This window comes from Triturus cristatus, chromosome 7 (genome assembly GCF_964204655.1).
Source record: "Triturus cristatus chromosome 7, aTriCri1.1, whole genome shotgun sequence".
Classification (NCBI taxonomy): domain Eukaryota; kingdom Metazoa; phylum Chordata; class Amphibia; order Caudata; family Salamandridae; genus Triturus; species Triturus cristatus.
In genome coordinates this window covers 1,231,732,980-1,231,757,611 of record NC_140590.1, presented here as the reverse complement: position 1 = coordinate 1,231,757,611, position 24,632 = coordinate 1,231,732,980, and the positions used below count along the sequence as shown (strand labels likewise).

The 24,632-nt window shown below is 46.9% G+C and overlaps 1 protein-coding gene across 1 annotated transcript in view; it reads left to right on the top strand.

Moving 5' to 3' along the window:
* LOC146811688 (serine protease 33-like) overlaps nt 1-24,396 on the top strand; it is a 46,073-nt gene extending 21,677 nt beyond the window's left edge. The window contains exons 3-5 of the mRNA XM_085615097.1: nt 1,518-1,798; nt 12,698-12,867; nt 23,881-24,396. Coding sequence (XP_085471223.1) covers nt 1,518-1,798; nt 12,698-12,867; nt 23,881-24,396 — 967 coding nt within the window. The remainder of the gene's footprint in view (nt 1-1,517; nt 1,799-12,697; nt 12,868-23,880) is intronic.
* The last annotated feature ends 236 nt before the right edge of the window (nt 24,397-24,632 follow it).

The following is a 24,632-nucleotide window of genomic DNA, read 5'->3' as shown; positions in this document are numbered from 1 at the left end:
CTCAGAAATCCCTTTAAATATGACAGTTAAATTAAGAAAGAGACGAGAAATAAAACAGAAAACCCCATAAAACTGCCCAGGTTTGGTTAGCTACACAAACCATAAATTGAATCCCTGCCATGAAAACCACAGCTCACCTCCTCATTGGACTACATATGATGTAACAATATTTATATCTGTAAATACCAAACATAACAAAATAGCATCATTATGTAGCAACACATAACTAAACAAAGATATCATACTGTATCCATTGTGATATCAAAGGTAAGATGATATTTAATGTCCCAGTGCAATTTTTGATGTTATTTGTGATGACATCGGTGAACCTTTACAAATGTGACAATAAATGTGGGACTTAAGAATGTATTTAGTGTTTGACAATAGGGGAGCACTGCATAAGTTAATGCTTATCCCACCCTCCCAAAACATAGGGTTTCCACTGGCAGAGAATCAGATGGCTCTGCCAGCAGAAATCCACGATTTGGTGGCTCATTCGATAATGGGCCTTAAGGGCATACCACAGTCTCCTGCCCATTTTAGGGTGGGGCGTGCATGAATAGATTTCCCTTCCAAGGCTGCTCCGCCTCCAGTGTTAAGCAGCAAAAACAAAAAATGGTTCCACTAGCAGGGAGTAAACTAGCGGCTGGAGAGGGCTATTGAGTTTCCTGTTTTAGAAACAAACCTCTATTTTTTCCGATACAAACCTTTACTTTAGGGATTTATTTCACAAACAGAAAAACACATGCCGAGTGATTCTTAAGAACATGGCAGATGCACTTTTACACTGAAATATCTGCCAGGCAGGTGAGGGTCCCCATACCTGTGGCCGGCAGGGCCTCTGTTGAAATAATGGACTGCCAAAGTCACATCCTTGCCATGAGTGAAAATTTAAACATGTTTATGTCCAGCATTTCAATTCCAACTTCAGTACTCTTGATGATTTAAGATTTGCTAGCTTGGGAACCTTTAGTCTGGTGTTTCTGATAGTCAATTTACTATTTATTGAGTAAATGAAAAGATGTTCCATGAAATAAGGGTTCACTATTGAAATCTAATTATCATTTGAAAGCTAGAACTTTAAAATGGCCACCTCACCCCCTCATCCTTCTGACGGCATTAAAATGAGTCCCTTATCGTTAAGTAAACATACAAGCAGTTTAGAAAACAGTAAATCAATAAGAACAAGGCCTGCATAGTTATTATTATTAACAATTTGTCCTTTAAGGACTGCAGATGGTGAACTACGCCTCTCATCTTGTCTCAGAGATATGAATCTCTTCTTATAGAAATACTGTCTTTGTATCCTTTTTTAATAATTTAAATACTTGCTTGTAAAAAGGCTACCATATTTTTTCTCTGAGTATTAGTAAACAATGGTTTACCTTGAAAATGTGTTGATGTACCATACATATAAGATGAACAAATAGATGTATGTGGGATTAATGTGGAAAGGTTTTATTCCCACAATAATGTTTAGGGCAGTAGTTGTGACTATTCTTTGTATTCATTTCCAGCACACCAGTCAATGTCTCCATCTTCCGCATTTATCTTGGTGCCTACAAACTCTCTCAAAACAACATCAATCCAAATGTGATTTCCACCACTCTGAAGACTGTGATCATCAACTCAAACTACACTGTGGAAGGGTCCAGTGGTGACATCGCCCTCCTTGAGCTGGAGACTCCTGTCCAGTTCACTGGTTACATCCTGCCAGTCTGCCTACCCGCCCCCTCAGTCCAGTTCCCATCTGGGATGAACTGCTGGGTCACCGGCTGGGGATTCACCCAAGATGGAGGTAATGTAGAAGTGGGACTCAAGCAGATGTGCTGGTTACTCTTACCCTTCCATGTTCCTGTCTCATAAAAACACACTTTCTCCATCTTGGATGCGGTGTCTCACTGCATGCTATGCTTTCCAAAAGTAGATGGTGAATTTCAAGCAGATATGTTCTCTTCATGGAAAGACATTTTAGCCAGAAAGGGCATGTAGTAGCTACCTGGGCATACACCCGACTGTCTGCACCCCATAAATTTAGTTTATTGACCACCCCCCTTATAATAATCTTATTTTAAAGTGCAATATACTACCCCTTCCATCTATAAGCAGCTCCTACTGATCATTCCCTTTTTTTGGTCGCAAACCATCTACCCTTCGAGAGTTATAGACTGAGCATATCAATACCTGGGGCTGTCCATTTTTGAGGATTTCCACAAAAAGACTCAGTAAGAAATAACACACACAACTGAAGCATGTACCCACCCCCACCCCTATCTAACAAGTATTCACTTGCATACCTACCTTATGCCAGGTATTTGGGGAATGAATTTACAAAATCTACCATTACCTATAATCAAAATGAAGATGCTGTATGGCAAAGCCAAGCAGCACATTTCCAAAACTTGTTTTTGTATTGAGACCTGTTGGTGGATTTCCTCAAAACTGCCAGGACATTAAACTTATCAAAGAACAAACCTACTTTAGCAAGGACTAGCTCCACGTGTACCAGATGCTTAAGCTAAGCGATTATAAGGAGGGTGTGAGACCCCTTTGCCTTACATGGACAAAGTATTTTGACAAATAGAAACCTGGATGTCTTTCCTCAAGATGAGGTTTAGGATACTGAGACTGATAGCTGTGGTTCTAAGGTAGGTAGGTGAGTAAAATGTATTATTCTCAAAATATCAATCACCATAATAATTAAAAGTTAAACCAACATGTTAATTTGCATTAACTTTCTCGATCAACCAATTTCATATTAAAAATAAAACAAACATTTGATGTATACAAATATCATTATCATACTGCTATTCATGAAAATAATATTGATATTTAAAATAGACACAATAGCCATAAAACTTGCTGCTCCTAAACCTACCCGTGAAGTCAATCATGCTTTCCAAATAAATGAGGCCACCAAGAGATATATTTGTACTTTATCCATTCTCTAACAAAGTGGTGCTGAGTGAATTACAACCATCCACAAATGCTCCAAAGAAACAGGTACTTGAGCTCACAAATACAGTGAGGTTTCTAAATATTGAGCGGAGGATTCTGAAGGGTGCAACAGGCGCTATAATATCCGGGTTGTAGGACACTCCGAGGGAGTAGAGGGAAACAACATGATCATGTATCTCAGGGACTCTCCAAGTTCTATGTGCTGGAAAGGACTCAGAGGGTACCAGCACACTGCGTGCCACCTGGCTGACCCATTACCCCCATCAAGGGGTTTCCTGCTTGCTCCACTAGCAGGACAGGGGTGTGTTACGGCAGAGGGCTGGGACCCTGGGACAATTCAAAATTCAAAATAGAGAACGTCCCAGTATTAATCTACCCCGACTACATGGTGGTAGTACAGGCAATGAGAGCATTTTTCATGGAAGATTGAGAAACTTCTGCACAAGATGGGAGTGTGAAACCGGTTGTTATTCTCTGTGAAGAAACAGGTAATAGGCAGTTAAAGAACTTCCGTCTACACTACATAACCCAAAGAGGTAACTTTATGAGGTAGGAAAAGACAGCAGACAGTCAATAAGCGCATTCCAGCCAAGATGGTCACCAAGCAACACCTAGGTGGCATCACCATGCTCCACTAGATCTGCATTGAACACTAAACTTTTCCTGCATGGAACCTCTGACCTTCCTTAAATAACCCAGAGAACATCAGGCAATCTAGGACCATACTGTACCTTCGCGGAACATTTGGGGGGAATGACCTGTATAGTTTAGTAATTCAAAATACATTCCTCTTTAATTTTTAAAGTTCTTTTTATTAAAAGATTAAGTAAAGAAAACTGTGGTGACAGCAAACCTTTCTAATCATAATGTAAAAACAGCCTTATTCACCAACAAAATCCCATCGTCATAGTGACAGAATGACATTGGAGCATTGTCCGAACAATATACTGAGCAACAGTAAGACCACTACCTTCAGAAGTAAGAAACCTCATAATTAGTATCCACCAGTGTCTCACAGAGCTACCCCTATAAGTGTTCCTTTTCCCCCATATTTTAGTCCATTTATGTGGACAGCCCCTCCCCACATAGACCACCCTCTCAGCCAGCATGCATCAATCCATGTCTCTCTTCCAGTCCCTAGGATTGGGGCTTCGTTCAGATCTCCACATGTGAGCTGCATTTCGCTTGCCCACCATCATACATTCCTCTTTTAAGCACAGGTTCCTTATAGAGTTCTTGTTGTTGAAACACATCATGAAACAAGAAACTAAAAAACTGCAGATCTGATGGAGGGGCGGTTATTTGTAACTGGGTATTCCTCATATGCAAGAGGTATCTTAATCTGTGTACGACATGGAATTATTTTCACACAACTGAGCTTTAAATCAATAGGGGGGCAGGTTTGTCATGGTGAAGGGTAGACTGGAAGGGGAAAGACATAGGGCCCGATTCACAAAGGCAATCTGAGACTAAAGTCTAACTTTACGACTTTTGGTATTCACAGAGGTCATTTACTAGCTGTATCTTTATGTCTGCAGTCGGGCCAGAATCTCTGCACCCGGACTGTACTCTCCACACCCGGACAGTACTCTCCTGCTCCATCGGTACTCTCCAGCTCGGGCCGGATAAAGTGTAATCAATGGACCGGAATACAATTTTTTGCCAAAAGGAACATTAATAACCTGTGATAAATGGCAGAGGAGATCATGAAAATCAGTTTGAGCAGGGAAAGGGTGTGGCCAGACACTACATCATATCCCAGAAAAGTTTGCTCCTTTGCATCATGGTACATGCAGTCCATGATTTGCACTCCCCTCAGTATTGACTGTAGTGTCACACTGCAGAAATGTGGTACTGCTGTTGTGTTGACATTCATAGCTGCCAAGTGTCCCCATTGAAAGTGTTTCACTTTAAGTCAGTCCTGACCTTATAACAGATATCTAATTGTATTCTGGGACTTGACATTTTGCAGTTAACTTTTTAACTATGGGCTCATAAGCCCCAGCAGTAAATTGTGGTTGACTAAAAAGCCCATATTATCTGAAGTTATCACACATAACAATGAGACACCTTGCAGCTATGAATTTTGTTGGTATGTGGAAAGTCTTGTGTCATGGTTTTACCACTATCCCATGTGCATGGTTACAGAATTATTTTCAAGGGTACCTGTCACTGCACCTTGCATTGACTGTTTAAATCCTAAGATTTTTTACAGTTGACCCGCCATCAATCCGGACTTGTTAGAAAAGAGGGCTAATGTATCCAAAGGTTGTACATGTTCTGCGTCTATGGGTAAATGTGATAGTACTTATTGGCCACAAATCTTGTGCACAAGCCATTTCACCAGTCAGTGAAAGAATTAAAGAATGCCAAAGTATTCTCAGATTCTCTACAGTGTATAAAATAATTAGGTCAGACCTAAAACACGCTTCTACATCCTGCACTTTTAACCCAAGCACACATAACTGGAGGAAATAAAAGGAAGAAGAAACAATATTTGAAACAACAAAACTCAAGCAGAATAATGTTACACCCATTTGCCTTGCTGTTACATTGATTAACAAAGTTAAATTGTGTTGCCCCTCCAGAAAGAAATAAAAATGACTCATTCTCCCTCACTTTCCTGTCTTCAAATGGCATTTTAGTTGTGGTTGTGCAGGTGTTTATAAGTCTATACCAATGAGAGCTGCTTCCCTATTGGTGGGGTTGTATCAGTTTTTATAGGTTTATGCCTTAAACAGGATAGCCTGTTCATATGGAATTGCTTGGTAGGGCTATTCCATGTACAAAATTAAAAAAGGCTGTCAATAGATTTCCAGATATAGCATGATTAATGCCTGGCGAGGGCTATTTCAAAGTTAGTGAAATCTGCTGAAGCTGCCCCCAATGGCAGATGGCAGAAACAGATTTGGGCTAAAATCATGACACTAACCAGAGAAGAGAAACAGGGGTTGGACAGATGTCTGATTGCATGTTTATGGGATAAAAAGTTGCTATCATTTGTAGCCAAAAGGTAATAAGGTAATTAGCTGACAGGGGAGAGCCACGGGTGAGGGAAACGTCTGGTATGATGGACCGAACTAGTCACGGAGATGGCAGTAGTATTGTACATGTATATGAAGGAAACGGTGTATGATTGATACCACCTGACCCTTTCTCCTTTGTGCAAAGATGCCTGATCCATCCTCACTATGAATGTAACCAATTGTGCTGAGCAAATTTTTATTGGCATCATATGGAGACTGAACCCACAGAAGTTTAGTGGTTGTATTTGATTGTTCACAGTGGTGCCAGCTTAATGTTGACATTAGATATAACATGACTATTGCCCTGGGCAAAGGGCCTCGAGAAAAATGTCTTTTATCCAGTGACAGCAATATATACTGGGAAAGGCCTAAAAAATCCCTTCAAAGCAGCTTAGCACCCACACGTTTTTAGTGCACCCTGACCCACCCTCTGGCTATCCAGCTGTGACAAAAATACAAGCACACGGCGGTCCTTAATACCAAGGCTGTTAATCACCTCCTAGCTGGCTCTGGCGTACTCATAACCAGAATCACAGGAATTATGTGGCAAGAGAGCACCAAATTATGCAGCAGGGTTGACTAAATAATGCAGGAAAAAAGTCAAATTATGCTGCATAATGTTGAACATTGTTTCATGGTATACCTTGATTATTTTGTAATTTTTACTACCTAGACAAAAATTCCATCTCATTAGTAACAATTTAACAACCAACTACATAATTAAGCAACTCAAAGAAGACCAGTTAATCTTTGCGAAGGGCTTTCCTTTACGAGCGAGCACTAGTCATATTTTTAGTAACCTTTGATTCATTTGAGCTAGACACAGTTTTGCTTGTTCAAATCTTCAGATTATGCAGCAGATGATGTATTATGTGGCAAATGTTGCCCATCCATAATTATGCTAAAAAAGACATCACATAAATGCTCATAACTAAGGTTATCAAGTATCATGTCACAGACTCACGCGGAAAACAGAAATAAGCCAGGGGCTGTCCATGACTCACTCGACGCTTCCCAGCTGAGTGGTCGCTCCCTTTGGCTCCGGTATCGTTGTGTAACGCTTCTTGCTGGAAACTGTGTGAAATTAATTGCCTGCTGTGCGCTTTGTATGCCGCTTTGCATATTTCATTATTAAGATTGCCAGCGCGTCTTTCCTGCTCTTTTAGTGTATTCCCCCAAGCGCCCTCCATTTTGTTGTTGTTGTCCTCCTACTTAGCCCGCCCCGCCTCCCAGCTGAGCCGCCCTCCCACAGACTACAACAGCGCTCCGTTACCTGGAAGCGCTGTGACTCACTCGACGCTTCCCAGCTGAGTGGTCGCTCCCTTTGGCTCCGGTATCGTTGTGTAACGCTTCTTGCTGGAAACTGTGTGAAATTAATTGCCTGCTGTGCGCTTTGTATGCCGCTTTGCATATTTCATTATTAAGATTGCCAGCGCGACTTTCCTGCTCTTTCAGTGTATTCCCCCAAGCGCCCTCCATTTTGTTGTTGTTGTCCTCCTACTTAGCCCGCCCCGCCTCCCAGCTGAGCCGCCCTCGCCCCTCCCCCCCACCCTCCTTATATGACAACCGTTCCCGCGTGCAGCGTTCACGCGCAGCGACCGCGCCCAATCCGCGCCGAAGGTGCGCCAAAGGTAAGCCCGTCTACGCCCGTCCGCGCCTGGACCGCGCCCAGCGCCAGACCCCCTGGCCCTTGCACCCCCACCCCTCCCGCATCACTTACGATGCCACCACCCTCCTAGCCCTTAACCCCGGTCGCGCCCCCAACTGCGTCCAAGCCGCTCCCGGACACACCCATGGACCTTTCTCTTGCTACTCCTGCAAATTCAGCGGCACCGACAACATCTCCGCTACGACCACACCACAAATTCCCGACCCCAATCACCTACAATGCATCCTTCTCAACACCCGATCGATCCACAGGCACGCCATTGACCTATGGAATCTACTAGACACCATCTCTCCGGACGTCGCCTTCCTAACAGAAACATGGATGAACGCTTCCTCCGCCCCAGACATCACCATTGCCATCCCTGAAGATTATAAGATCACACGCAAAGACCGTACCGGCCACACAGGAGGAGGAATCGCTATCGTCCATAAAAAATCAATCCGCATCTCAACCAGCTCTGACACCAACCTCGCCAACTCCGAACACCTTCACTTCCAGATCCACATCGACCCCAAGACCACACTCAGAGGCACCCTCCTCTACAGACCACCAGGACCCCGCGCAAAATTCAGTGAAGAAATCACGGACTTCATCACTCCACACGCGCTCCCCTCCAAAGACTACATCCTTCTGGGAGACCTCAACTTTCACCTTGAAAAGATCAACGACCGCAACACCACCACCCTCTTGGACAACCTCGCCAACCTCGGACTTAAACAACTGGTCACTTCCCCCACCCACATCGCAGGCCACACACTCGACCCCATCTTCACCTCCAGCAAACATGTCTCCTTCAACTACACTACGGATCTCCTCTGGACTGACCACAGCTGCGTTCACTTCACCTACAACAAGCCAAAACCCACCAACCACCTCCAACCAACTCTGCAAAGAAACTGGAACAAAATCACCATCAACCAGATCTCCTCATCGCTCCTTCTAAACACCCCAGCCCACTCTTCTAACCCAAACCAAGCCGCCGCCAACTTCACCCTTTGGTTATCCAACACCGCCGACACCTTAGCACCACTGAAAAAACGACAAATCAAACTTGGCAGCAAGAAGGCCTCATGGTTCAACGATGATCTTAAGAAATCCAAGAAACTCTGCCGCTCCCTCGAAAAGGCCTGGAAAAAAGACCCAACCACTAGCACCAAGGACGCCTTCAAAAACGCCACCCGCACACACCACCAATTAATCCGAAAGGCCAAGAAAACAGCATTCAAGGATCGACTTGACAACAGCGCCCACAACAGCAAGGAACTTTTCAACATCGTCAAGGAGTTTACCAATCCCTCGGCCAACTCCAACGACATCACCCCCTCTCAAACCCTCTGCGACTCCCTAGCCTCATTCTTCCACAACAAAATTGCAGACATCCACAACAGCTTCGACAACCAACCCGGAGACCAACCCACCGAACCATATGCCGAACATTCTCCCCCCTTGAACACCCTTAACGACTGGAACCCAATCTCCACTGAGGACACCATCCGCCTGATGAACTCCATCCACTCAGGATCCCCCACAGACCCATGTCCTCACCACATCTTCAACAAAGCAGACTCCGTCATAGCACCACACCTCCGAGACGTCATCAACTGCTCCTTCAACTCCGCCACCTTCCCGGAAAAATGGAAACACGCTGAACTCACCGCCCTTCATTACCGCCCCATTTCGCTCCTTCCATTCCCGGCCAAAGTAATCGAGAAAGCTGTCAACAACCAGCTCGCCGCTTTTCTCGAAGCCAACAAATCCCTCGACTCCTCACAGTCCGGCTTCCGAGCAAAACACAGCACTGAGACCGCCCTCATCGCAGCAACAGACGACATTCGAACTCTACTGGACAATGGAGACACAGTCGCCCTCATCCTCCTCGACCTCTCTGCAGCCTTCGACACAGTCTGCCACAGCACCCTTTTACAACGCCTCAGAAATATCGGAATACAAGGAAAAGCACTTGAATGGATCACCTCGTTCCTCACCGGTAGAACCCAGAGAGTCCGCCTTCCACCATTCAAGTCCGAGGCCACTGAAGTCATCTGTGGCGTACCACAAGGATCCTCACTCAGTCCCACCCTCTTCAACGTATACATGAGTCCCCTCGCGACCATCGCCCGCCAACACAACCTCAACATCATCTCCTACGCGGATGACACTCAACTGATCCTTTCTCTCACCAATGACCCCAGCACCGCCAAAACTAACCTACACGAAGGAATGAAAGAAGTTGCCGAATGGATGAAACACAGCCGTCTGAAACTGAACTCAGATAAAACAGAAGTCCTCATCTTAGGTACTTCCCCCTCTGCTTGGGACGACTCCTGGTGGCCGGAAGCTCTTGGAAAAGCAACCATCCCGACAGACCACGCACGGAACCTAGGCGTTATCCTGGATTCTTCACTCTCAATGTACAGACAAGTCAACGCCGTATCCTCATCCTGCTTCAACATTCTTCGCATGCTCAAAAAAACATTCCGCTGGATCCCCACCGAAACCCGAAAAACAGTCACCCATGCTCTGGTCACGAGCCGACTGGACTACGGAAACACCCTCTACGCAGGTACTACCGCTAAACTCCAGAAGAAACTCCAACGAATCCAAAACGCCTCAGCCAGGATCATATTAGACATCCCGCGCAACGAACACATCTCTGGTCACCTGAAAGACCTCCACTGGCTACCCGTCAATAAGAGGATCACTTTCCGACTGCTAACCCACGCACACAAATCACTCTACGACATCGGACCAGAATGCCTCAACTCACGACTGTCCTTCTACACCCCCTCCCGCCAACTACGTTCTTCCAGCCAAGCCCTCGCCACTGTACCTCGCATCAACAAGACCACAATGGGAGGCAGATCCTTCTCATACCTGGCTGCTAAAACATGGAACTCACTCCCCACTTACCTTCGCCTTACCCAGAACCACCTAGCATTCAGAAAGCAACTTAAAACGTGGATATTTGACAAGTAATCCCCCTCCCCTCCCTAAGCGCCTTGAGACCCCCCGGGTATGTAGTGCGCTATATAAATTCTTTGACTTGACTTGACTTGACATGTGCATGTGAAGGGGAGGAATTGTTGGGTGTTAAACGCAACAGTAAAACTGCTGCAAAGGGAGCCATAAGGATTTGTAAAATAAACGTATATTTAGAGTTTAATGGTGCTGCATGAGCCCACTAAATGCACAGAGCCTGCCCTTAGCAATGCCACTCCATCACATGCGCAGTGTATAGGCCTTGGGGTGATAGGGGGGCATGTAGACCCCTGGGGACTGTACTCCATTGTGCCAGGGCAGTGAAGGAAAGGGATGTACTACAGAGCTCTGGTGGACTGCTTCATGCCATATTTAGAGATCTCTGGCTGCTTGATGGAAATCTGTATGCCTTCAGAGAATCCACCGCTGTTCTAGCTCCTCTGGAGTCACTGAAATGTTGCTGAGCAGCCACCACGTTTCAGGCAGCCTCTGAGAAAACGTTTATGCTTCTCAAAAACACACTCCTAAAGCAGGAGCTTGTTTCTGAAAAACAAAAAAAACTAATGGCCCTGGCACCCTGTAAGCTTTCCCTGCCAGTGGGAGGTGATTGTAAATGTTTTCTGTACAGGACTGCCAGACATTTCCTGGCTGCCTCGAACAGGAAAACGTACCTCAGACCATCTGCCCTAAGTAGGGCGGACGACCTGAGATACTTACACCAGGGGCTTCATGTCTGTTAGCCCTTCGATGTAAGGCTTCTAGAATGATGGTCTGCCCAACTCTAAATGAACTGGGTGCTCCTTGGGTTTAGCAGACAGGGTACTACTCTGTAACGTTGTGGCAGAGAACCCTGTGCGTCAAACTCCAAATGAAGCCTGTAGCTAAGAGGGTGACAAAAGCAATTTAAAAATGGATTGTTTTGGGTTTTAAATGCATTTTTGAGATGAGTGAATCTGACAAAAAGTGTCATATTTTAGTGTACTCTTCAAATGTAAAATAGTCCCACTTATGTCAGCAGTTGTAGGATACTCATCCAATCAAAGCACAGTGAGAACAAAGAGTTGCTGAGTAGAGCAAACAAAACAAGCATTTGCAATGCAATAGGTCTCGCATTGATGCGAGTTTGAGCTATTGACATTGTAAATAACAATGCCTTTTATTTAGGTTTTTAAAAAGAAAACAAAAATAAAAGGCATTATTATTTGCTAATGTCAATAGTTCAAACTCGCGTCAATGCGAGAACTATGGCATTGCAATTGCTTGTTAACTTCTAGCCTTCAAGCCGGAAGTCAGGCGCCCTTGCCCGGGACGTGGGCGGGGCCTGCTCCGGCAAAAACAGAAACCGGCATGCCGTGCTAACGCGGGGCGCCCATGTTGAAGGGGCCCGGGTGAAGAATGCGGCGGCCGAGGATGACCACAGCAGCGCGGGGCTCCCAGGAGTGCAGGGAAGCCCCGCAACAGAAGTGCTGCAGCCACGAGGAGGAGCCCCCCCCCCCCCAGAAGAGCAGCCCGGTGAGTAAAGAAGGGCTGGGGGGACTCCGTGTGGGCTATTGTTGCTCAGAATTGCAAAAGTACACTTTGCGCCAACAAAAGCCCACACGGAGCCTCCAACGGGGCTGGCATGTTACCGGAAGCGGGACAGGAGATGTGCACATCGCGTGTGTGCACGTGCATGTTCACGTGCGCGTACACCAGCTTATATCCGCCAAAAACCTTGCGCGTGCCCATCTTCTGTCCCACTTCCGAGGCAAGTCAGCAACAACAGATCTCGCTGGCGGACAGCAGCGCTTCGCGCTGCATTCGCAGGCGAGACCTAAAAATAGAGTGGACTATCGTGGAACGAAGAACAGAGACGTTATACAGACAGCAAATTCATGCAATCATGAGCAAGGAGCTGACCCAAAGCCCACTCCGAGTACATCTAATGTATTGGAAACAATAGGTCTCCAACAGAAAACCAGTCAGTCCGTAGACAAGGCCTAACAAGAATTGACACAAAATGGAAGTTAAAAAAATAATATTAACATTGAGGTCTGATGAAAAGAATAATATTTATCCTTTGCAGTAAGCCTCTCATCGCCCCAGACTCTGCAGGAGGTGCAGCTCCCCATCATCGACCCGACAACCTGTGACAACATGTACCACACAGGCTCAGGGGTGAACCAACAGTACAAGTTCATCAAGTACGACATGATCTGCGCTGGGTATCCACAAGGGCAAAGGGACTCGTGCCAGGTAAGATACCAGCAAAGAGAGAAGTGCGCAGTCTAGGTAACTAAAATTCTCAGATTTGAATAAAACAAAAAGGGGGCAGCCCATGAACTAACAGCTAAACAGGGAGCAATGCAGTACACCCAGGTTCACAATCAATCAATCAGGGGCTTATAAAGCGCGGCTACTCACCTTTAGTAACAGGTCTTTAGAATTGCAGCAGGAGACAGGAGATTCAGAATCCTGAGACCTGCTACTAAAGTACTTCTCAAAGGAAGAAGTAGACTATTAGTCTCGATTTGAAGGTGGACATGATTGCAGCTGGTACCACTGATCAATGCCATATCAGTTACAGTATGGTAGTTTTTTCTTTATGATTTATTCACTATTTTAGCAGAGTGACAAAGCATTTGGTCCTGAAGAATGCCAAGAACAATTCGGTCTAAACAGGCAGAAACATGTTGATCAGAGCCCAATAAGGAACATACATATCCCAATTCTCACTTAGCTTATTTTAAATCTATGCACTGGGGACATTAATAAAGGATTCACTTTGTCTATCCAGGAGATAGTTTTAACCCACTTTCTGACTTTTTTTGCACTTTGCCCCTCACTCTTACCTACATTGGATGACTAAGAACACCTCATGCTCCTCTCCTGTGGGAAAGTTGTAGCACACACTGTGTACCTTGCGGTCAAAGTGTGCAAGAGGGAACCCAATGAGGAAGCATGTCATCTTAGGGTGAGTGAGGGTTCTCATTTTAACACGTGTGTGTGTCTGTTCCCCCACCCTCACAACTTACATTATGTGAGTTATGTAGACTTACCATCCGGTTACCTAATTTGTGAGTTTTGATTATATGGAGTGGTACCATGGATGGTGATAAATCCTCCTTATAGAACCCCAATAGTGTGATAATAACTACACAATAAAAACATGGAACCCTTTGGCCAGTGTTATCCTGGGGGGAAGATCTGGGTGTTCTCAGCAGACTTTGTAAGCTCTCATGTTTATTAGGGTGCCTGTTCACTTCAGTTAGCCAATAGGGTAGAAGTGAAAGACAGAATGCTACAAAGCATTAAGTTGACTTTGATACATCAGATCTGTGCCCTAGTTTCTCAGAGTGCTGGTGGTGTGGTGGGACTAGTAAATTAGTTTTATCAATGTAGCTGAAAATACAGTAAAACTGTCCAAGTAACCTACAATCTACAAAAGTATCTGTGTCATGTTAACAGGGTTAATAGAGCCACTAGTGACTGCCCATGAAGGGTCCCATTTCAGAGGGAGACCAATTAGGATCAACAACAGTTCAACACAGGGGATATTGGTGCTGGAGGCTTACCAAACTTCAAAGATGTGAAGCAGATATGTGGCAGGTTTGTTTGTTCGAGGAGCTTTATATATCGTGAACATGACCCGTCCGGGTATGGGAGCACTGTACAAATAGTAAACAAGTTAAACATAAAAAGGAACAAGCATGAAGCAGAATAGATGCAAATAGCATATACTGTAAAAATAGCAAACAAGTTAAATAAAAAAATGCAAAAAGCAACAAGCAAGAAACAGAATATATACAATGTAACAAACAGTTTAGTAGAAACAGGATCCAGAGATTATACAGGAAAATTAGTCAAGCTGAGTGAATTCAGGTTTACTGTTGAAGGCATCTATTAAGCAACAGCCGTTTTACTTCTTTTTTTAAGGAGGTAGGCGAGGGGTAGGTTCTGGGCTCAGGAGGTACAGCGTTCCATATTCTTGGGGCAAGACTGGAAAAGTAGCGGTTATAAGTTTTCTTTTTGTTGAATTTCAGTGGCTTCAACAATCGAGAGTTAGAACTTCTAATGGGAACGACTCCCAACAGATAGTTTGAGTTTTCTGCCAGGTAGACGGGAGTGTTATGATGAAGAGCCTTATGCGTCATGCAGGCTATCTTCAACTGAGTCCGTGTTTCAAACTGGAGCCGTGTCAGATGTTTTAGATCTGGTATAATGGGTCACGTATACTGGATATCGTGACGAGCCTCACAGCTGAGATTATTATCCATCTTTTGCGTTGGCTAGATTAGTGTCAGGCTCATGCACACCCAAAAGACCAGAGGCTCAGTAGTTAAGATTTGAGAATTTCAGAATCAGGATAAGATTTACAGGTAACATGAAACAGTGATATCATCAGAAAAGTGAGAGGTATCAAAATGATTCAAATGCTTCCAAGATCAAGTCCATTGGCCCCTACCAACACAACACTACTCTAAGATCTAACATGAAGAAGAAAACTGACATGTTTCTTTAGGCTAAATAATGGCAGATAAGGCCATCTGGTTACCCTAGTGGTGGTCCCATCAAAGATACAGCCTAAGACCTCCTTGTCACTTGCTAATGTATATTGTAAGTAAGATCATTTTCACCATACTTGAGACAGATCAATACGTACTGTAGGAGAGTGGAATCTGACTAATGGTTGCCCCCAACTTTTTGCCTGGTATTTAAGTGGTTTTTGACTAGTCTGGCTGGGATCCTGCTATCCAGGACCCCAGCCTATCTGCTTTCTCCCTAAAACTGTTGTGAGTACTCTAGGTACAAACATAATTGGATGCTGGACATGCCCCACCAGTCCCTTGTAGATGGTACCCTAGGTACCCAGGGCATGGGTCCCCCAGTAGGCCTACCAGGGCTGCAGCACTTATTGTGCCACCCTGGGACAGCCACCCAAACTGACACCACCAGGCCACTACTGTAGCCTGGGTAAGGTGGTGCTAGCACCCCTTACAGGGATGTAGGTACCCTATGTCCCATACCATTACAACACATATACTCTCATAGGTCACCCCTATGGCAGGCCCTGGTAATCCTACAGGGCTGGGTGCTGAGGTATGTGTGAGGGGGGACCCCTACGTGAGTAGGGCCTCCCTGCAACCCTCGTAAAAATGTTACTGGGTTGTTTGTAGTGTAGCCATACCATATACTCTTAACCGCATTATAAGTTATTGCGTCATCGCTGTAACTTTGGAGTGGCTCCACAGAACCATATCGTGTTTGGTGTCAAACATGAAGGAATCATACCCCCAGTCCAGCCATGGGCATGGGGGCACGATTCCCCCTTGCTAGGAGGGTGATATGGGAAAAGCGGTAGAATTTGGAAACCAATTTAAAAGTGCACATGTACCACAAAATGGCTACTGTTCGCCACCTACACGACTCTGGCTGGCTGTTGCTGGGGAAAACCCCAGCCTCGCCATCTGGACAATAGGGCTCCTGTGGCAGGGAGGTGCCAGCACCTCCCCAGACAGGATATGTGGATTGGAACAGGGTGGGTGCACCAAAAGTCCATTCAGAGTTGCACGTAGGCAGCTGCAGAGCCCCAATTCTGCATACACCGCCTGGAACCGGTTCAGGGGCATCCTGCCCCTCGCCCAGGCGGGAAACACACAAAGGGGAGTGGGTGTAGCCACCCTTTCCCGCCTCTACTCTGATTGGTAGGCTCTATTTTGGACCATCCCCTAATCTTGGGGATATATGGGAATAACTTTGCCCTAGAGCCTTAGATTCGTACAGGACTTCACAGAACTGACCTTCGACGAGCTGCTGCCCAGCTGACTGAAGAAATCTCCCTTGGGATAAAGGAGTTATCCCCCTGCTTGGCAGGCACCTAAAAGACTACAAGATACCCGGTTGGAACTTCGTTGCTCTCACGACCTTCGACGCCTTCCAGCAACCTCGAGGTGGGTCTCCAGTGCATCCCAGCGTCCTGTGAGCGTGCCCAGCAAGTCTGAGCACCCTGGACCACGTGGGTGTCGAGATCCCCGCATACCCCGAGACACCGGCCACCTCTTGTCCAGCACACGACCCCGACCAGTGGGGAAGTTGTGCTTTGGCCCATTCTTGAGCCAACCTTCAAGCAGCATTTGTGCCGACCCTCAGCTCCCTGGCCCGCTCCGGTGGCCCGTGGGAGCCCTTTTACGCACTCCATTTTGCTGCCTTCCGCGGTCCCTTGTCTCTCGACTTGTGGGCCCTGACGGAGAACAATCTTCTTTTCTAAGAGTTCCCCTGGTTGCTCCAGGCCGGCTCTACGCTCCCTGCAAAGGAGAGCACCCTCAGACCACGTGGGTCTGCACCAGCAGCTGCTTTGTTCATCTTGCGTGGGTTGCGGTTGCCAATGCTTAGTGGATCCAATCAGGACACTAACACCGCAGCGACCCTCAGCCGACGTGGGACAGTCGCCCTCCAGAAGCTGGCCTTCCTTGAAGCCTCCCGGAGCCCGTGACTGCAGAGCCCAGCTGTACCTTCCACACCTGAAGCACCCGACATCCACGAGCTCCTTCCTGTGAGCTCCCTGGTCACTGTGCTGTGACCCAGACTCTGTCCCCTCTGCTTTCAGGTTCATCTTTGTCTTTTCTTCAACTTCAATCTTCACGACTTCAGCGACACTTCCAGCTAGCAGCAGTTTGGACTCCTTTTCCATAGAAAATCAGCCCGCGACCCGACACCAGAATCGACCTATGCACCCGGCTTCCCTGGGGCAGGTAACAGTGGTACTTCGGTACTTCCGTGGTGGTGGGCTCTCCAAAGCCTTAAGTCTCAAGCCTTAACTTTGTACTGTTGTTAGAAGTGTCCTTAAACCTTAATTATTCAACCGCGACATTCTCCATAGGCTAACATTGCGATCCCGACAGCAACTTCTCGCACTGCACACGCCTCCCGTGGGTCCCCTTCCTCTTAAGTGTGGGTGGATTCTTAAGGGGCCAGCGATCCTGAATGCCCTAGGCATTGCCTGTAGAATTGTCGTGGTTCTTATACCACTATTTTAGTATATGGTTTGGTCCCCCCCTGGGGCCCATTGATTTCTGTGCTATTTATTGTGTTTAGAAATGCTTGTTTGAATTGTAACTTTGCCACTAGCCACATAAAGTGTCTGTGGGATTCTGTCTAGAATAAATACATATATTTTATATATATACCTGTGTGGGCTACTCTTTCATTTGGTTATTCAAGAGGTTATTATGGTAAAACAATAAGCTTAACACTCCTTCAAGACTTAGCCTGAAGGCTGCTCTCCACAGCTACCACTAGGATAGCTTTCTTTAAAGGTTGTCTTAAACCTACCATCAATAGGAGTCGAATTGGACTGGTGCAAGGTGTCCCTATAACTAGGAACAGCATATGCCAGGCCAACTTCTCACATTGGTGTGCAGCGGTTGGATTCAAGCTTGCCATTGTTTTACCAGATAACAAATTGAATTTCTAAAGTGAAAGCCACAAGGTACCAAAGGTACATATAAATTCAAGCTAGAATACAATAAGTTCTACTGAACTTGGAGTTGTGTGTAGAGGGTTTAGCACACCTTGACTACAACTCAAGAGAGGGTTCAGTAGGCCACACTTAGTGTAGGTAGATACATCACTACACTAAACATGTCTTCAGGTGGCACTAAGGCTATGGAAGGACCCCAGAGGGTCCCAGTAGATAAGTATGATAATTTCACCTTTGCAGAGCTCAGGGAAATGTGCACCCTTAGGGGACTGAAGACAGAAAGAGGTGCCAACACAAAACGTCTCAAGGAGATCCTGCTCATAGCAGACTTTATGGAGTCCATAGGATCCAGAGGGACGGACAGAGTGGGTGGGCACCCCTCAGAAGAGGACACTCCCAGAGTGGAATCTGAAGAGGAACAGGAAGAGGATGAAAATCCTGACCTGGAAGAAACAGACCACTCACAGCATGGAGGTGATGGCTCAAGAGGCACTCCCTCCACCCTTAAAAGGAGAGTGGTGGATCCAAGAAGGAACAGATCCCCCTCAGTGGGATCCAACCATTCTAGGAGATCCAAAGGGTCCTCTGCCTCTTCTCAGAGAAGAGAATCCTCTCATGAGAGGAAATGCAGACTGATCAAATTTGAGCAGGCTAAGCTTGAGCTTAAAAGAGAACAGTTAGCATTGGACAGGGAAACCCTGGAGCTTCAGAAAGCTTCAAGAAAGTGGGGTCTAGAGATCCCTGGTGGCAGTAATGAAACCCCTAGAGTTAGAGAGAGAGTCCCTGACAATAGGAACCTCCACAAGATTGTGCCCCCCTATCAGAATGGGGATGATATCCACAAATGGATATCTGCTCTTGAAAGGGCCTGTAGAGTACAGAGGGTCCCTGTAGAGCAGTGGGCAGCAATCCTGTGGCTCTCCTTTTCAGATAAAGGGAGAGACAAGCTCCTCTCTGTAAGAGAAGAGGATGCTGATGATTATTATATCTTGAAAGCTGCTTTAATAGATGGGTTTGGCTTAACCACTGATCAATACAGACTTAAGTTCAGAGACACCCAGAAAGCACAGAATCAAGATTGGGTAGACTTTGTGGATTGTGCAACCAAGGCACTGGAAGGTTGGTTAAATGGCAGTAAAGTTAATGATTATCAAGGATTGTATAATCTCATTATGAGGGAGCAGATTCTTAATAATTGTCAGAACCAACTTTTACACCAGCACCTGGTGGACTCTGATCTGACCTCTCCCCAAGAATTGGGAAAGAAGGCAGACAAATGGGTCAGAACCAGGATTAGGCCTAAGAACCAAGTTGGTGACCAGAAGAAGGATTCCACTAAGCCCAAAGAGAAAGGTGGGGATGATAAACAAGAAAAGTCCTCTGAAGGGCCCCAACAACCCAGTGCTGGGGGTGGGTCCCAAAATACTTCCTCTAATAACAAGAAACCATATTGCCATGTGTGTAAGAAACCTGGCCACTGGAAAACTGACTCCAGCTGTCCAAAGAATGGCAATAAAGAGAATGTCCCTCCAAAACCAGCTCCAACACCTCCTGTTACTACTAGTAGTAATCCCCCAGGTGGTGGGAGTGCACCCAAAAACTTAGTTGGGTTCTCTTTGGGGACACCAGTGGACTCTGGCCTAGCCAGGTCCCCTGCATTAGCAACTATGGTCTGTGATGGTGGCATGGGGTTTGCCAACTTTACCATGAGTCCCAGTATTCTGGGCAGGTACAGACAAGAACCAATAATCAATGGTCAGAAGGCTGTGGCCTATAAGGACACAGGGGCCAGTGTCACCATGGTGACCAAGAGACTAGTGCCCCTAGATCAGCTTTTACCTGGGTTTAGCTACCAGGTGACCAATATAGATGGAATCAGGACAGATCATCCCATGGCAGTGATAAATCTCAGCTGGGGAGGGGTCACTGGCCCCAAGAGAGTGGCAGTGTCCCCAAACTTGCCTGTAGATTGTCTACTGGGGAATGATCTAGAAATCTCAGCCTGGGCTGAGGTTGACCACAAGGCCCATTTGAAAATGGTAGGAATCCCTGAGAGAATGGATGAGACCCTGAGGGCCTCACCTCCACCCCAGGAGAAAAAAGAAAGAGTGAAGCCTGAAACTATGGATCACTCTACCCAAACAGAGAGCATAGGGGAAGAGGAACAGTCCTCCCCCCACCAGACTACAGGTAAGGGTCAAGTTTCTCAGGGAACTGATCCTGCCCATTGGGAAGTAACTGCCCCAGAAGTGGACAGGCCTGACCTGCCCACCTCTCTGATGGCAGGGGATCCTTCCAAGGTGGTACCCAGTCTGGAGCAGGTATCCTGCCCCTCTCTACCCTGCCTCAGTCAGCCCAGGGCTGCAGAGGTCAGGGAGGTCAGTGGACCCTTATCGGGCCCCTGCCCAGAGGAACCCCCTCATCAACAGATTAGGGACACCCAGCAGAGTAGTTTCAGCCAGGTGAATATTCCTCTACAAACTGAGGGATCCCCCTTACCCCTAGGTATAGGCACCCCTCAAATGGATGTTGTTGAGCACAGGGAAACCTGGGGCCTAGCTGCCCCAAACCTTCCAGTGCCTTCCACTATTCCAGCCAAAGGGATCCAACCCCCAGCTGTAGGCAGCCAGAGGTTGACCCTTAGGGCCAGATATGACACAGTCATGGGCAGAAAGGCTTCCATAGTGGCCAGTGATCTGAGGAGGTTGAGACCAACCCAAGTAGGGTCTCACTTCCAGACTCAGACACCCCACCAGCCCACCTCTGACCCAAAAACCAATACAGGTAATTTTCCTAGACTTTGGAGAAACTCTAGAACCCCTTGGGGTAGGATTTCCCAAGTGGACCATGACACAGGGAGCAACCATGTTAGTACAGGTTCTTCCTTATATGGCCACTCAGGAAATAAAGGCTTATCTGGACAAGGTTAGCCTTATCTCCTTTCGTTTGGGGGGGGGTTATGTAGGAGAGTGGAATCTGACTAATGGTTGCCCCCAACTTTTTGCCTGGTATTTAAGTGGTTTTTGACTAGTCTGGCTGGGATCCTGCTATCCAGGACCCCAGCCTATCTGCTTTCTCCCTAAAACTGTTGTGAGTACTCTAGGTACAAACATAATTGGATGCTGGACATGCCCCACCAGTCCCTTGTAGATGGTACCCTAGGTACCCAGGGCATGGGTCCCCCAGTAGGCCTACCAGGGCTGCAGCACTTATTGTGCCACCCTGGGACAGCCACCCAAACTGACACCACCAGGCCACTACTGTAGCCTGGGTAAGGTGGTGCTAGCACCCCTTACAGGGATGTAGGTACCCTATGTCCCATACCATTACAACACATATACTCTCATAGGTCACCCCTATGGCAGGCCCTGGTAATCCTACAGGGCTGGGTGCTGAGGTATGTGTGAGGGGGGACCCCTACGTGAGTAGGGCCTCCCTGCAACCCTCGTAAAAATGTTACTGGGTTGTTTGTAGTGTAGCCATACCATATACTCTTAACCGCATTATAAGTTATTGCGTCATCGCTGTAACTTTGGAGTGGCTCCACAGAACCATATCGTGTTTGGTGTCAAACATGAAGGAATCATACCCCCAGTCCAGCCATGGGCATGGGGGCACGATTCCCCCTTGCTAGGAGGGTGATATGGGAAAAGCGGTAGAATTTGGAAACCAATTTAAAAGTGCACATGTACCACAAAATGGCTACTGTTCGCCACCTACACGACTCTGGCTGGCTGTTGCTGGGGAAAACCCCAGCCTCGCCATCTGGACAATAGGGCTCCTGTGGCAGGGAGGTGCCAGCACCTCCCCAGACAGGATATGTGGATTGGAACAGGGTGGGTGCACCAAAAGTCCATTCAGAGTTGCACGTAGGCAGCTGCAGAGCCCCAATTCTGCATACACCGCCTGGAACCGGTTCAGGGGCATCCTGCCCCTCGCCCAGGCGGGAAACACACAAAGGGGAGTGGGTGTAGCCACCCTTTCCCGCCTCTACTCTGATTGGTAGGCTCTATTTTGGACCATCCCCTAATCTTGGGGATATATGGGAATAACTTTGCCCTAGAGCCTTAGATTCGTACAGGACTTCACAGAACTGACCTTCGACGAGCTGCTGCCCAGCTGACTGAAGAAATCTCCCTTGGGATAAAGGAGTTATCCCCCTGCTTGGCAGGCACCTAAAAGACTACAAGATACCCGGTTGGAACTTCGTTGCTCTCACGACCTTCGACGCCTTCCAGCAACCTCGAGGTGGGTCTCCAGTGCATCCCAGCGTCCTGTGAGCGTGCCCAGCAAGTCTGAGCACCCTGGACCACGTGGGTGTCGAGATCCCCGCATACCCCGAGACACCAGCCACCTCTTGTCCAGCACACGACCCCGACCAGTGGGGAAGTTGTGCTTTGGCCCATTCTTGAGCCAACCTTCAAGCAGCATTTGTGCCGACCCTCAGCTCCCTGGCCCGCTCCGGTGGCCCGTGGGAGCCCTTTTACGCACTCCATTTTGCTGCCTTCCGCGGTCCCTTGTCTCTCGACTTGTGGGCCCTGACGGAGGACAATCTTCTTTTCTAAGAGTTCCCCTGGTTGCTCCAGGCCGGCTCTACGCTCCCTGCAAAGGAGAGCACCCTCAGACCACGTGGGTCTGCACCAGCAGCTGCTTTGTTCATCTTGCGTGGGTTGCGGTTGCCAATGCTTAGTGGATCCAATCGGGACACTAACACCGCAGCGACCCTCAGCCGACGTGGGACAGTCGCCCTCCAGAAGCTGGCCTTCCTTGAAGCCTCCCGGAGCCCGTGACTGCAGAGCCCAGCTGTACCTTCCACACCTGAAGCACCCGACATCCACGAGCTCCTTCCTGTGAGCTCCCTGGTCACTGTGCTGTGACCCAGACTCTGTCCCCTCTGCTTTCAGGTTCATCTTTGTCTTTTCTTCAACTTCAATCTTCACGACTTCAGCGACACTTCCAGCTAGCAGCAGTTTGGACTCCTTTTCCATAGAAAATCAGCCCGCGACCCGACACCAGAATTGACCTATGCACCCGGCTTCCCTGGGGCAGGTAACAGTGGTACTTCGGTACTTCCGTGGTGGTGGGCTCTCCAAAGCCTTAAGTCTCAAGCCTTAACTTTGTACTGTTGTTAGAAGTGTCCTTAAACCTTAATTATTCAACCGCGACATTCTCCATAGGCTAACATTGCGATCCCGACAGCAACTTCTCGCACTGCACACGCCTCCCGTGGGTCCCCTTCCTCTTAAGTGTGGGTGGATTCTTAAGGGGCCAGCGATCCTGAATGCCCTAGGCATTGCCTGTAGAATTGTCGTGGTTCTTATACCACTATTTTAGTATATGGTTTGGTCCCCCCCTGGGGCCCATTGATTTCTGTGCTATTTATTGTGTTTAGAAATGCTTGTTTGAATTGTAACTTTGCCACTAGCCACATAAAGTGTCTGTGGGATTCTGTCTAGAATAAATACATATATTTTATATATATACCTGTGTGGGCTACTCTTTCATTTGGTTATTCAAGAGGTTATTATGGTAAAACAATAAGCTTAACACTCCTTCAAGACTTAGCCTGAAGGCTGCTCTCCACAGCTACCACTAGGATAGCTTTCTTTAAAGGTTGTCTTAAACCTACCATCAATAGGAGTCGAATTGGACTGGTGCAAGGTGTCCCTATAACTAGGAACAGCATATGCCAGGCCAACTTCTCACACGTACAAAATCAGAAAATTCTGATCATAATGAGGACTGGTATTTGATGTTTACTAAGCATTTGTTTTCTATTTTCTTAATAGGGTGATTCCGGAGGTCCTCTAGTCTGCAAGCTGGGCAGCAGCTGGTTCCTTGCAGGAGTGGTGAGCTGGGGTTATGGCTGTGCTTTGCCAAACCGTCCTGGGGTCTACACCCTGGTGACTGCCTATGATGCCTGGATAAAGCAACATGTCCCAGAAGTGGAGTTCAGTTCAGCACCTACTCCGTATGTGACCAACGCTACTGCAGTGCCCACTGTCCCCTTCAAGACCACAGTCACCCCCAGCCTAAACACCGTAGCTACTAGCAGAAGAGCTACAGTGGCCATGTCCATAGCAACAAGGCCAAAGTCTACCACAACCAGGTTCACACACACAGCTACCACCATGGAACCCAAAACGAGCAGACTGAGCTCAAGCAGCCCAGTAACTAAAGGATCTGTCAACTCTTCCAATACAGTTGGCGCTATTGGAGAAATACCTAGTTCCGGGGGATCTGGCATTCTGCCATTAGTCACTTGGGTGTTCTTTCTCCTACTAGTACACCTGAGCATCACTTAAGAGAATACAAATAAGGAAAAAGTTAGCCGGGTATCTGGTCTGAATTTTTGGAGGACTCTAGCAAAACAAGGACAATTTGCAGTGAAGCTGCACAACTAAGCGAGGGCTGGTATTTGTTTTGAAATGACTACAGCATGCCCAGTTTCATAGTATTCTATCATTTTTACTTCTTTTGAGACAATCTATATTTCATTAACCATTTCTACACATCATTTTAGAAACAAGGCATTGTCTTT